The sequence below is a fragment of the Aotus nancymaae genome, unplaced genomic scaffold, assembly GCF_030222135.1.
Source record: "Aotus nancymaae isolate 86718 unplaced genomic scaffold, 86718_ANA_hifiasm-v0.15.2.pri h1tg000092l, whole genome shotgun sequence".
Taxonomy (NCBI): Eukaryota; Metazoa; Chordata; class Mammalia; order Primates; family Aotidae; genus Aotus; species Aotus nancymaae.
This window is the reverse complement of record NW_026988507.1, coordinates 11,402,562-11,418,754: the sequence shown is the minus strand read 5'-3', so window position 1 is coordinate 11,418,754 and position 16,193 is coordinate 11,402,562. Positions and strand designations below refer to the sequence as shown.

General features: G+C 34.4%; 1 protein-coding gene across 2 annotated transcripts in view; it reads right to left on the bottom strand.

Annotated features, from left to right (window-relative positions):
- CPNE8 (copine 8) overlaps positions 1–16,193 on the bottom strand; it is a 230,776-nt gene that overhangs the window by 102,424 nt on the left and 112,159 nt on the right. For both annotated transcript variants that reach the window (XM_012435387.3, XM_012435388.3), the window contains exons 7-8: positions 10,889–10,952; positions 1,805–1,908 (exon numbers count right to left, since the gene is read on the bottom strand). In XM_012435387.3, the coding sequence (XP_012290810.1) occupies positions 1,805–1,908; positions 10,889–10,952 (168 nt within the window). The remainder of the gene's footprint in view (positions 1–1,804; positions 1,909–10,888; positions 10,953–16,193) is intronic.

The following is a 16,193-nucleotide window of genomic DNA, read 5'->3' as shown; positions in this document are numbered from 1 at the left end:
ATATTTTTCTTAATGTTTAGATTTTATTTAATGAGTGAGTATAATTTTTAAAAGCATAATAAATTTTCTAACGAAAGTATCACTGGTAGCATTAGATATGAGATAAAGTGAAATTTTACAACTGTACAACTAATCTTTATAGAGAAAACTAATAATAATAAAAATAGAAAATTCCGGGAGCAAGTAGTTCATAACATTTTCATTCAAGAAATTCTGAATCATTCTTGAGGTTTTTCTCTATTTTTGAAATGCCAAATATTATTTTCTTCACTCTCCAACATTTTTCATATGAATAAAATTAGTGTTCAGATGCATATGACATGCTGACATTTTTACCACCAAAAAAGAAGGGAAATACACAAAATCTAATAGCATAACACTATAGCAAATATATCCAACAGTTGCTCAGCAGCTGCATCAACAAACATCTCCCAATAGGTAAACCATCATTTTAAAATGGCCAGTGCATTCATTTTAAACAGCAAACTTTCTATATTATGCAGCATTTTACACTTATTACATAACACATTGAATAATTTCATACATAAGCGTAGCAGTAGTGATAGATTTTTTTTCCATTCTATTCCCCTAAATTTTAATTTCCAAATAACGTGGTCTCTTTAGCTGTTATGTCACACATAGTTTTAAAAAAAGAAAACAGTAACTATAACATAATATTAGTTAATCTTTAAGTTCTTCTTATGTGTTGGACAAACTTAGAATTTTTTTGTATAGTAACTAATTTAATCTGATCAACAACTCTGTGAGGTAGCTATGATTACTGCCCCATTTTACAGGTGAGGAGAAAATGGAATCTCACGTAGGTTAAAAACTTGCCTTAGTCCCACAGCTATTAAATAGCAAGGTTATTATTTAAATCTAGACAATAGAAATTAGCCATATTATTAACAACTAAACATTCTCACAAATACACAATATAAATCACGAAAAAAGCAGTCAAATATATTTAATAGTAGATCCATACATATTAAATTATGGTGTATAACTCATAAAGACATTCAAAATTTATAGAAACTAGTCTAATCACTGGCAAAAGTATTCAAATTACTAGAATGTAATGAACATTTTCATTGAAAGTTAGATATTATTGGGGAAAAAAAAAAGCAACCCATAAGCTCCACACCCTTCTCTAAGAAAATGGTTTAGGTTTAAATCTATAAAAAAAAAAATTTGTTTCAGTATTCAGGTTTTCACAAAATATAATTCTTTTATACTATTAAGTCAATGTTGTAATTTTTTTTTTTTTTTTTTTTTTTGAGACAGTCTCGCTCTGTCACCCAGGCTGAAGTGCAGCGGTGTGATCTCGGCTCACTGCAACCTCCACATCCTGGGTTCAAGCGATTCTCCTGCCTCAGCCTCCTAAGTACCTGGGATTACAGACACACACCACCATGCCCAGCTAATTTTTTTTTTTTGTATTTTTAGTAGAGATGGGGTTTCACCATGTTGGCCAGACTGGTCTTGAACTCCTGACCTTGTGATCCACCCACTTTGGCCTCTCAAAGTGCTGGGATTACAGAAGTGAGCCACCGCACCCAGTTGTTATAATTTTATAAAAAGTAAAGAGGAAATATTTCCATGAAACTAGAAATTATTCATTTTAAGTATCAAAACATATAAAATGTTTATAAAGCTGCACAATGAGATGCAAAAATCCCATTAATTTTTAAAATCTCAAACTATTTTACCCCATTTAGCAATTTAATGAGCTTCTCTGAGAAAAATATTATAATTCAAGTATCATTATTACCATATAGTTAAAATGAATAAAAGACAAATCTACCTGCCATCTTCATTACTTCGATAAAATACAAGGAAAGGATCTGATTTTCCAAAGAAGTCCTTCTTGTCCAATTTGTTTGCACAAAATTGCATCAAAACAGCATCCTAGAAACAAAATTAATAAAATAGTTCAAAACCTGGGCTATAAATAATGGGAAACTGCAGATCACAAACAAGACTTGACAAGAAAACAAATTTACCATTTTAATGCAAATGGCCAAGTGTGGGAGAATCCCAGACAACACAAAATTGCTTTTTTAAAGGACTACAGGACTTTAAAAATGTTGCTGGTAATTTTCATTCTAGTTACAAAACTATTGCTTTTCAAAAACTTTTAACATTTTCCCCTTGAAAAGTGATATTAAGCTAGATGACGCCAGGTACACAATGTTATATATATATAGGATCCTCATTCATGTATTCGGTTGTGCAGGTACACATTTTTAAAACAAACCTAAAAAATTCCTATTCATTAAAAAAATTCACTAAGTATCTACAAGATATCTACTACATGTCAAATGTTGAAATGTACTAGATGATTAGATGGGGAATAAGAAAGATAAACACTGACCACATAGTTTATAATCTGGGGACAGGTAAGTTCCTTCTTAATCATATAAAAGTGTACTATAATAAATTGATAACTACATTTAAAAACAATTTTTATGATATTGGGCATCAAGAAAAAAGCACCTTCATTTTCTTCTGTAACTTGAATTACGTTTTGTATGGTAATTGTTATGTCAAATCTATTATTTTTATCAATTTGTGTACTCAAACACTCTCAGCTACATGATTTAAAGGTAAAGAAGCTAGGGTAACACAACACATTGTTGATAACCATTGTTGTAGAAAATGTATTGTTAAAATTAAAATCAATACTTTTGTAAGGTTTTGTGTGTTTTTTAACTGAATGGGAAAGCTTAAAATGTTGGCAAGAGGTATGATAAAGTAATCCAGATTAAACAAAGAGGTTACAATTTTGAATATTATACAATAAAATGCTAATAATGTCTAAAAAAGCTTTCTCTTATTCATCACTTCTTTATCTTACAGAGTCCATCTATACTTATTAAGCATACACCTAAATTTTTTATTATTTCCTTTCAGTAATTCCAGAAGAGTATATAAAACATGATGCTATCTTTATCATTCATTAATTCACTCATTTACTTACTTAGCAAACATTCCTCAAGCAATAGCCAAGCTAGAATTTTGGAATAGGGTAATGAAAAAGGCAGTCCCTATCCTTAGAAAGGTCAGATTTCTTAATTTCTCATTTTAAAAGTATTGGTATAATGTTATTTGACTTTACTTTTAGCACATAGCTGTGATAACTGCTATCAGAGGAACATTTCTAACAGAGCAGGAAATACATTCTAGCCAGGCATAGTGACAATATACATTTTGAAGAAAATTAAAACAAGCACAGAGGTAAGGACAATATGGGCATCACTATCACCTCAAACCTCTATAGCATATCATGTTTCTTTTCAGATTTGAGGTTTAAAGATCAAAAAATTCTATCTATTAAAGAAGCAGTGAAATAATCATTCTGGAAGATCAAATTATAAAACCAAGAGCAGCATTGAAAAGCACGAGCTGTTTGGTTTGGTTTGTTTATTTTGAATGCCCTTTCATTTCCATATATATTAAAATGCTGTTGGGAGAGAATGGCTTTCTAAGAACCTGGGGACATTCTAAGACATTGTTCTTGTAGAAAAACATTACTCTTTACCACATTCTCCCAAAGCACCTGGACCAAAATATAAACTTCCAAGAGAAACATTCTGTATACTTAAGATGCATAATAGAAAATGAAATATGTTTATTTCAAACAGACTGTGAATAAAACATCAGAGATGTATTATTACTAAACTATGAACTTTTATTGGCTCATTGGTAAATGTAATACTAAATTTAATTTTTCAAATTATATTCTTTAAGGCTTGCAAAATGAATAACTGATTCAAAATAAAGATTTATTGCAATGCAGAAAATTATATAACTTTAGAAAAACAATGTTCTTGTAATTACCCAGGTTAACCGCTTAGCAGGGATTAAGTGATACATCTATATCAAGCACAAAATAAATCTTATTTGGAAGGAAAGGTATTTATGTACTTTTAGAAATACACAAGCATCACTGCAAAGTTTTGTTTTGTTTTTGTGCCTTATGCTTAATGTCACCTGATACATTTTTAAAACCTCTCTTTAACACTCTACATATAAGGAACGTTATATTGAATAAAGCCACTTGGACATTTCACAGGCACTTCTGACAGGTTCAAATCTAAACATCTAATGTCTGTCCAGAAACTTGCTTCTCCTATAATTTTCCCAGCTCATTAGTGGCATTGTCATTTACTCAAGTGCCCCAGGAAGCCATTCTTAACTCTTCGCTTTCCCTGACCCTTTATCCGATCCACCACGAGTTGCACCATTTACCTCTAAAATTTTGCTCAACTCTTTGGTTGGGCTCCACCGCCAGTTTCAATCTTATTTCTCATCCAGACAGGTACAGTGACATTTACTCATTACTCCCACTTCCATTCTTTGATGTATCCAATCCATTCTCCAGTCACCAGACAGAGTAAGATTCTTGAAACATGAACATTTCATGTTGCTCACAACTTAAAATGTTTTAAGGCTTTCTCTTGCGTTTAGGAAAACTGCAGAACATTTAACACGGTCTACGAAGGCCAACATCAAATGGGCTCTGACCAGCCTTTCCCACCTTCATCTGGAAAAGTTTACCTCAGTCATCTCCCACTGCTCATCGCTGGCCGTCTCACATCAGACCCGCACGTGTCTTTCCCACCTCAGGACCTTATATGGCTGTGTCTGCTGGAATTCTTATCCTTGGGCTGGCAAACAACTACTCCTTTAGGACTTAGCTTAAATGTCACTTTCTCAAGGAGGCCCAGTGATCCCCGCGAGGCTTAATATAAATTAGATCCCTACTGTACTCTCTCATAATATATTTGAATCACTTGGCATTTATCATGACATATTTTACCTGCATAGTCAGCTGACTAACATCTCGCTTTCCCACAAATTATGTGTTCATCAAAAGCAAGGACCAGGGTTGAAGGTTGTGCTGTTGTGTTTTGTATTGCTTTTTCTCTTGCCATTCTATTCTAAGCATTCATTCCAAGGACATTATAACATTTTGTAAACACTGTTGAATCAATCAATCAGTAAAAACAAAAAATATTCCATGTGAAAAATTTCAAGCTACTTTTAAAATACTACATGAAAAGCTGGGCAAAGTGGCTCATGCCTGTAACCCAAGCACTTTGGGAGGTCAAGTGGAGGTTGGATCACTTGAGTCTGGGAGTTCAAGACCAGAATGGACAATACAGCAAGACCACATCTCTACCAAAAAAAAAAAAAATTTAAACTAGCCAGGTGTGGTGGGTGGTACATGCCTATGGTCCCAGCTGGTAGGGAGACTAGGTGGGAGAATCATTTGAGCCCAAGAGTTCAAAGCCTGCAGTGAGTCATAATTGTGCCACTGAACTTCAGCCTGGGTGATAGAGTGAGACCTTGTCTTAAAAAAAAAATACTGAGTGAAGATACACTCCCAACAAAACTTCTAAACTACATTAGTTTTTACTATGGCATTTAATGAAGTATAAAATTAGCATTTGAATAAAACTATGTCAAAATAAGTTGAGATAATTAGGATTATTACACTACAAATAAATATTTGTATAAATTTATGACTTATACATCTCTTAAATGCTACCATTTCTGTGGCATCAGTCACATCAGTGTCCTTGTTCGGGTGCCAGCTATGACGGGCATCGAGTTGGGGTCACCACTTGAGATGCTGATCCCCACCTACAGATGTCTGTCCTGCAGACCCTGACTTAATAACTGGATGAATGAGTGCACTCACACACACTAGAACACAGTGAATCTCAGTGGGCTAGGGATGGTCGTCAGCTGCTTTTAGAGGGTATTTGCAGCTAAGTGATGATGACTCCCTGTCCTTCTCACATTTATTCAGTATAGATTTAGTAACAGAGGTTCTAAGTCAACACACTTGTGGATAATCAATATGGTTAAAAGAGTGGTTTCACAAATGATAAAAGGTCTTGGTTCTGGGGCCCAGAGTAAACACTATTAACAGGTAATTCCCCTTTGACCTTCTCCTGAGAGGACCATCCAGCACAAACTTTAAATGAGTAAACAGAGACAAAGGAATGTGAGGTAAACAGACCTAACCTGGGAAGGTTTATTATCCTAATCGTACCATATGACTCAAAATTCTAATGTAATGAACTGGCTGTGTTCAGCCTGTTCCATTAAAACCTTTCGGCCTTCTAAAAGGTTTGATCTTTCAACTTTCTCTAGTATTTCCCTAATATTTTACCAGCCACACTGAGTGAATCCCAACACATTTCTTTCCTGCTGAGTATCCATCTAAGGAAAGTATTAACAATATTCACACTTCTAGAAGAAAACACAGTCTTGTGATATTGGCCTTGTATATTGTTTCTTGTATATGATACCAAAAGCATAGGCCACAAAAGTATAAATACACACGGGACTGCATCTAACTACAAAGTTTCTGCTCAGCAAAGAAAATCATCAACAGAATGAAAAGGCAGCCTACAGAATGAGAGAAAATATTCTGTGGTTGCTATGACTTGTTTGTCTCCTCCAAAGCTCATGTCAAGATTTGATTCCCAAAGTAACAGTACTGGGAGGTGGAGCCCCATGGAAGGTGTTTGGGTTATAGATGTGGATGCCTCATGAATAGGTTGGTGCTGCTTTCACAGTCTTGAGTGAGACTGGATTAATTCTCTCTGAACGAGTTCATTCTCTTGTGAGTGGGTTTTTATAAAGCTAGGGTGCCCCTCAGGTTTCCCTCTGTTCACAAACGTCTGCTTCCACTTTCACCTTCTCTGCCACATTGTGAAACAGCATAAAAGCCCTTACCACAAGTCAGTACCATGCTCTTGAGCTTCTCAGCTGGTACAACAGTGAGCTATTAAATAAATCTCTTTTTAAAAATAAATTACCTAGTCTCAGATATTCTTTTATAGCAACACAAAATGGACTAAGATACTGTAGACCATAAAGGTTAATTTCCAAAACGCATAAAGAACTCCTACAACTCAATAGCAAAGAAATTAAAATAAATAAAAATGAAAATACAAAACCAACGCAATTTAAAAATAGGCTAAGAAACTCTATAAGCATATCTCTAAGAACATACAAATGACCAAAACATATATGAAAGGTGCTCAACATCACCAATCATCAGAGAAAGGCAAATCCATACAAAAGATTAGCTGACATCTTTAGAATGCCTATTATCAAAAAAAAAACACAAAGGGAAGAAGTGTCAGTGGTGTTGTAGAGAAAAGGGAACTCCTGTACGTTGTTGGTAGGAAAGGAAATTAGTGCGGCCACCATGGAAAATAGTAGGAGGTTCCTCAAAAATTAAGAGCAGCACTACCATATGATCCAGCCAACCAACTTATGGGTATATGTCCAAAGAAAGAGACTGGAATCAGTATCTGCAAGAGTTATCTGCACTTCCATGTTCATTCTAGCATTATTCAGAAATAAGTCAAGATATTGAAGCAAACCAAGTGCCCATCAACAGATGGATGGATACAGAAAATGTTACACACACACACACACACACACACACACATACACACACACATATATATATATAATTTATACACATACACACATATATATAATTTATACATACACACACATATATATATAATTTATACACACATACACATATAATTTATACACACACACACACACACACACACATATATATGTAACAATGGAATATTATTCAGCCTTAAAAATTAAGAACATCCTTCTATCTGCAACAACATATATGAGTCTGGAAGACACTGTATAAGTGAAATAAGCCAAATACAGAAAGATAAATGCTACATGCTGCAACTTACATGAGGATTCTAAAATAATCAAAATCATAGAAGCAGAAAGTAGAATGATGGCTTCCAGGGACTGAGGGGAAGAAGAGGCTGGAAAGTATTATCAAAGAGCACAAAATTTCAGTTATATGAGATGAATGAGTCATAGAATGCTACTATATACAATATAGTACTTATGGTTAACAATACTGTACTGTATATTTAAAAATCTGCTGAGAGGGTAAACCTTATGTTGTTTATTACCACAAAAATATTAATAATAAATACATAAATATTGTAGGAAGAACCATTGGAAGTGACTAATACATTTATGACATAGATTGTGGTGATGGTTTCATGGATATATACCTATCTCCAGACTCATGTTGTATACATTAAGTATGTGCAGCTATTTGTATGCCAATTATACCTTAATAAACTGGTTTTAAAAAGATATTGTCATTTTACAAATGCATAAATTAAAGCTCCAACAATATAACCTCACTCAGCTAACTAGTGAAAAAGGCAAGACTAAAATTTAGGTGTCTTGACTCCAAAGCCTATGTTCATTGCACAAGTTAATAACTGACAATTTGTTTTAAAGAAAAAAATGTAGATTTTTATGATGTTGTGGGTCAAGTAAAATCATGACATTCAACATTCTAAATAATAATGCCCCATACTTTTAATGTTCACTAAAGTATAAATTTAAAAAGCATCAATTCTTCTGAAGAAACTATGAACATTGCTTTGAGTACACTTGTGAATTCTACTATACTAATATACCAATGAAATACTATTTCAAGTTTATTAGTATTAATGATGATGCTGATGCTCAAGAATCAGGACATAGAAAACATAAGATGAAGTGACACCAAGATTTTAAACAACACTGATAAAATATTAGATCTATAATTTCTAATTATAAAAAATATGTGTTGATTCACTGAAAGATAATTACAGATGTTCTTATAGAATTAATAGTAAAAAGAGGGATAAAAATACCTAGACCACTAAAAGACATTCCGTTTCACTTACCAGGAACTGGTAAAATAATATTCCAGGCTCTTCCAACAAGAGAATAGAACATCCTAAATATCTTCTACTTTCAGAAGAATTTCAGAATACTTCTGAAAGTAGAAGGTATTTAGGATGCAGCCTGTCCATACTCAACATATGCCCGTGGTATCTTTGTTCTATTTTGAAATAGAACTGATAATATTGTATTCATGGCATATTTACACAAAATCTGCTTAATAAACTCAAGATTTTGACAAAATTGCATGTTAATATCACCACAAAGAACATGTATCTTATTGCCTGTGAACTTTTTTCTTTCCTCTTTCATCACGCAAAACATATATTATCTTAAACATTTACAAATTGAGACAAAAAGTATAAACAATGATTAGATAATATAATTTAAAAAATCACTGTATCATTTTTAACTAAAAAACCAGGATGATAGGTAATATCTCTGCCTTTAAATAGTTATGCTATATTTTCTAAGGCATTATAGTTTATGCAGACTACTTATATATATATTACATTATCAAACTTAAAGTTATGGTGGTTGATTGCCAGGACTGGAAGATTTTTTAAAAATAGTTCCCATTTGTTTGTTTTTTTGCCCTTCAAATATGAAAAGTAAAACTCAGAGTAGTCAAGTGTCTTGATAAGACAAAGTACAAATGAGTAGCAAAACCAAAACTGAACTTGAGTCTGATGGTCTTTAACAGCATCATACGTGGGCATGTTTGGGTATTTATAGATGGGAAAACTGAGGCTGATATGACTGTGACATGCCCAGAGGGACAAGATCAATGAGAAGAATAGGAAGGTTTCAATGTACGTATTATTTATAATGACTTAAATTTTAATATTAGTGTTTAATTATTTCCACTCACCTGTTGCTGTAGTTCCTATTGTTATCTCACTGTTCTACTCCCACCCCCAGAATCCAGTTTATAACATTTGCTGACAAGTAATATCATATGATTTCCTGAGCATATTGTTTCAGCTATCTATCTGTCATCTATCTATATTTGAGAGATACGGAATATATATATATATATATATACACACACACATACATACATACATGAATGAGACAGGGTCTTGCTCTGTTGCCCAGGCTGGAGTGCAGTAGCACAACCATAGCTCACTGTAGCCTTGAACTAAAGGGATCATCCCACCTTGGCCTCCCAAAGTGCTGAGATTACAGGCATGAGCCACCATGTCTGACCAGAAATGTATTTGTATAAGAAAGCCACAGAATTCATCTAAAAGTTAAAAAGGCAACTTCTTGAGATAATAAAATAAGCTATGGTCTCTATATAAAAACTATGGTCAATATCAACATGTTAAGCTTTTGGTATTTGGGGTGAGTTTCTGTTCCTGCAATTAAAAATAAAGAGCACTAGAGGTATAATCTAGGGAAAGATTTTTTCCTCTGGAAATACCAATTCCCAGAGATCTGCTGGCCCACATTAAACAGATGATATTGACTTCAGATTCAGCTAGCCACCATTACTTTCAGTGTGGAGTGTCATAGCTATCACCCCATTTCTTGACAACAGTGAAATCATTAAACACGAGTCAATGGGTTTATCAGCAAATCACAACTAAAAGTAGCAATCTTCTAAAAATACAGAGTATGCACTCTAGGCAATCATACTGCTAGCTGGAGTGGCAGCTAATCATTTCTCCAACTGTGGACTTTCTAAGCTAACAAGAGATGGAACCAATATGAATTCTGAATTAATTAAAGAAGAAAAATAGGGGAAAATATGTTATACAAAAGGGCTAAACTCAAATGACAAGAAATATTCCTTCAAAATTATATACAAGTCTTCAATGGTTTTACAGTGATTAAACTGATTGGTATAACTGACAATTCCTTATACTAATGCTTAAAGCAGTGTTGATATTAGGTTTTATTTTAATACTTTCAATTTTTTAAAAAGATTATTAAAGTAATTCATTATACTTTTCAGATTATGAAAAACTCTGGTCACAAGACTAAGTATCTAAAATGATATTTTATGGATTATAAAATTATATAATACTTTTTATACAATTACTTAAAAATTAATTAGTTAAGTCCAATTTTAGATATAGCATTTGAAGTATGAAAATTTTTCTAAACCAAAGAAATATTTACTTACCCTGCAACAATTTAATTCTTCTGCTGTAAGTATGATTGTACCACACTTCTTCCCTGGAATTCCTCTAAAACAACAAAAATATATTTATATACATTATTATGTTATATTAATACTATATAAATTTATATATCATGTTTATTTTTACATAATCTAATAAAGAGCATATAATAATAAAAGTGTTCTTCCCTAACAAAATATATTTTGAGTAGGTGGGATTACAGGCCTGACTAAATTTTTTATTTTTTTTTTAGTAGTGACAGGGTTTTGCCATGTTGGCCAAGCTGGTATCAAACTCCTGACCTCTGGTGATCCATTCCCCTAGGCTGCCCAAAGTCCTGGGATTACAGGCATAAGCTACCACACCCAGCTCCCAGTGAGGCTAAATTTTAACATAACTTTAAACATGTCCATCCTCTCCTCAAGAGTCTTCAATATCTCTGTGTTGTCTAATATATATTATGCATCACCTAATTATGCTTCAATAAACAACAGATTGCATACACATGGGTGGCCCCATAAGATTACAATGGAGCTGAAAACTTTCTACTGCCTAATGATGTAGTATCAGCACAGAGCATTACACATGTGTTGGCGTGATGCTGGTGCAAACAAATCTACCGGTTATACAAAGTATGTACGTACAGTCCATATAGTAAACATCAACTATGTTACATAACACAACTATGTTACGTATTTTCTATACTATACTTTTTCTCATTATTTCAAAGTGTATTTTTTCTACTCAAAAAGAAAAGAAAAGAAAAGAAAAAGCTAACTGTAAAAACAGCCTCAGTCAGGTCCTGCAAAAGATCTACCAAAAGAAGGCACTGTTGGCCAGGTACGGTGGCTTACTCCTGTAATCCCACCATTTTGGGAGGTCAAGGTGGGCAGATCACCTGAGGTCAGGAGTTCAAGATCAGCCTGGCCAACTTGGTGAAACCCCATCTCTATTAAAAATACAAAAATTAGTCGGGCGTGGTGGCAGGCATCTGTAATCCCAGCTACTCAAGAAGCTGAGGCTGAGAATCGCTTGAACCTGGGAGGCAGAGGTTGCAGTGAGCTGAGATCACACCACTGCACTCCAGCCGGGGCGACAAGAGCGAGACTTCATCTCAAAAATAAAAAAAGAAAGAAAGAAGGCACTGTTATCACAGGAGACGGCAGCTCCATGCAGGTTACTGCCCCCGAAGACCTTCCGGTGGGACACGATGTGGAGGTGGAAGACGGGGATACTGAGGGTCCTGACCCTGTGTAGGACTAGGAATGTGTTTGTGTCTTAGTTTTTAACAAAAAAAGTTTAAAAAGTAAAAATAAATTAATAATTTAAAAACAGAAAAAAGATGATTGAATAAGGATATAAAGAGAAAACATTTTTGTACAGCTGTACAATGTGTTTTAGATGTCATTATTAAAACATTTTTTTAAAGTTTAAAATATTATAAAGTAAAAACATTATAGTAAGTTAAGGTTAATTTATGATCGAAGAAAGAAAAACAGTTTTAAAAATATTTAGTATAGCCTAACTATCTAGTGTTTATAAAGTCTACAGGAATAGAATGTCCTAGGTCCTCACATTCACTCTCTGCTTGCTCAGACTCACCCAGAACAGCTTCCACTCCTGTAAGTTCCATTTATGGTAAGTACCCTATACAGGTATACTATTTGATAACTTTTATATCATATTTTTTACTGTCTCTCTTCTATGCTTACTTACATTTAGATACACAAATACTTACGTTACAATTGCCTAGAGTATTCAGAAGGTAACATGCTTTACACATTTGTAACCTAGGAACAAGAGATAATACATACCACATAGCCTAGGTGTGTAGTAGCTAGACCAGGGGTCTTCAACCCCAGGGCTGCACTGCAGGAGGTGAGTGGCAGGCACCAGCAAGCTGAGCCTCATCTGTATTTACAGCGGCTCCCCATCACTGGCATTACTACCTGAGCTCTGCATCTTGTCAGGCAGCAGCGGCATTAGATTCTCACAGGAGCGCGAACCCTATTGTGAACTGCGAGGGATCTACCTTATACACTTCTTAGGAGAATCTAATGCATGATGATCTGTCACTGTCTCCTATCATCCCCAGATGGGACTGCCTAATTGCAGGAAAAGCAGCTCAGGGGTCCCACTGATTTTTACATTATGGTGAGTTGTATAATTATTTCATTGCGTAATATAATAATAATAGAAATAAAGTACACCATAAGTGTAATGCACTTGAATTTCAGGATGCACTTGAATCTTCCCAAAACTATCCCCAACCCCTAGTGTGTGGAAAAATTATCTTCCACAGAACTCCTCCTTGGTGCCAAAAAGGTTGGGGGCTGCTGGGTTAGCCCATCTAGGTTTGTGTAAATGCACTCTAAACATGAAATCACCTAAGGAAACATTTCTCAGAACACATCCCTGTTAAGTACTGCATGACTATTTAACAAAATGTTCCTATGGTTTCTAAGTCTTCTACTACATTATTAAAACCTATCTAAAACCTTGGGTTTCACTGTTTCTCTTTCCTTTCAGCAAGTCGGGGACATTTTGTGCCTATTTCTTCTTTGTGTTCATTCCCAAGCCTAGACGTACTATAGCTTTTTACCTGTGCCCAATTTTGCTTCAAACTTTCCACATCCCCAGATGAAGTTCCATTTGTTTCAAGAAAACCTTATCCTAGGCAGCCTTACACAAAGCTCAGCCGTTTTTGTATTCCTATTGATGTTAACGTCAGTACAGTAAGGTTTAGCACTTAATTCTTCTTTAATTATTAAAATCACAAATTGTTAACCTTCTTTTCTCAAGTTGATTATGCTTACTATAAGAGCAATTTTCGGCTGGGCGCGGTGGCTCACGCCTGTAATCCCAGCACTTTGGGAGGCCGAGGCGGGCGGATCACGAGGTCAAGAGATCGAGACCATCCTGGCCGTGGTGAAACCCCGTCTCTACTAAAAATACAAAAATTAGCCGGGCGTGGTGGCACATGCCTGTGGTCCCAGCTACTTGGGAGGCTGAGGCAGAAGAATCGCTTGAACTCAGGAGGTGGAGGTTGCAGTGAGCCGAGACTGCGCCACTGCACTCCAGCCTGGCAACAGAGCAAGATTCTGTCTCCAAAAAAAAAAAAAAAGAGCAATTTTCACGACATAAACCTCTTGTAAGCACAGGTTAAATGTCTGTATATAGCAGGTGCTTCGTCTATAAGTAAGTATATAATATACAGTCATGCACTGCTTAATGCTTGTTTCCACCATATCTTTACTCTTAACCAGGGTAATTGCACATGTCAAGATCTTCCATTTTCTCTAGGTCCTTATGACTAAGAACTCAATTCATACAACATTGCACATTTTGTTTTATATTACTACATTATCATTTTCAGCATCTTTCCAGCATCCTTAATCAGTTATTTTTTCTAGTCAAGCTGTACCTTTCTCTTCTTCTTTCCATTTGTGAACTATGAGTTTAATATTTTCCATTTGTGAACTATGGAAAACTACAAACCCTGACTATCAACCTGAACGCACTTTAAAATGCTGAATAAAATATGCAAATATCTTTATAAATGCTGGGATAACTTGGCCAGAAAGTAAGGATCAATCAGAAGCTGAAAGTGAAGTCGGAAAGATAAACTGAACACTTTATCTTTTGTAAAGTGAACTGAACACTGAATAATTTGATCTTAGGCTTCTGCTTTGCATGGTTACTTAGGGCACAAAACTTAGAAAAACAAGAGGAGGTAGGACTCACAATATGGGAAATTCAATAAAAAGTCAATCCACAGCATTAAAGCTTATATCTCATTAACTAGATTGCCTGATTGTAGTATGACTTACATATAAACATCCACTTTACGGGCCTAAAAAACACATCACTGCCTTAAAACGTGGTGATGAATGAAAGAGAAAAAAATGTGTCCTAATAATTTAGGGCTCAACCAGGCTTGCTGCCTTAATTGACACCACTTTAGTTACCAAAACTTCAAACCAAAAATTACATTTAATTCAAGTGGCCATGGGTGCCTAGTAAATGCAAATCCTCTCTAGAAGAGTTTGGCTTCAAATTACATCTCAAAATATCTCACATTTAAAGTTTTAAAAGTAAATATGAAGCTTGTTTTACAATATCAAAAAATACACAAGGAAAAATGCACCCACCAAGAATTAGAATCTCCAAAACAACAGGTTGCAGAATCAAATACAGATTTAGAATGTTGTAAATATTATGAATAGTATACAAAATGTAAGTATTTATAATGTATTTAAAATGTAAAGAGGAAATGGAAATATGAATAACTAGCAGAGGATTATAAAAGCTAACAAGAATATTTGGAACAGAAAAGAGAGCCCAGAAGTAAATCCAAGCAGTCATTGGCAGTGCTGATGTCCAGGCACTTTTCCCCTATGTTCTCTTCCAGGAGCTTTATTGTTTCTGGTCTTATGTTTATGTCTTTTACCCATTTTGAGTTGTTTTCTGTGTATGGTGTAAACTAAAGGTCCAATTTAAATCTTTTGCATGTGGAAATCCAGTTTTCTTAGCACCATTTATGAAAGAGACTATCTGCTCCCCATACCGCCTTCCTGGTGCTCTTGTAAAAAATTAGTTGACTATATGTTTGGATTAGACAGAGGAGAAGAGAGAACCAGTAAACTGAAAGACAGATATAAATAAATTAACCATAATGCAGCATGGAGAATCAGACATGGGAACTATTGTGAAGAGGTTTGGAGTCATGGAGTACAAAGGCAAAAGCTCTAATATATGTTTAATCAAATCTAGTAGAAGAAGGACTAAATAGAGCAGATGCAACACCTCAACTTCCAAATTCAGAAAGCTTAATGAATCCCAATCAGTATAAATAAAAATATTTTTTTTTAATTTAAAAATAAAAATTTATACTTGGGCACATGATAGAAGCATGGGAAAACATGAGAGATGAAGAATATATCTCTAGAGGAACCAGAAAGAGAAGATAAATGATGTACAAAGATCTAATCTACAAAGATTTAACTAAGAGCTGACTAGGTGGAAGCAACACTGGAAACCAAAAGATAATTGAAACAGTATCTTCAATGGCTTGAAAGAAAATAATTGTAAATATAAGATTGTAAAGAGTAAAGATCTATTCTAAGAACAAGCATAAACCACAGATATTTTGAAACAATTAAGAAATAATACATGTATATCCAAGGATCCTTGCTTGAGAAGTTTCTAAACAATGAGCTTCAAATTGAAGTAAATGATCACAGATGGAAGATCTAAGATGAAAAAAGAAAAAATGAGAGAAGCCAAGGAAATAGTAAATATGTGTTA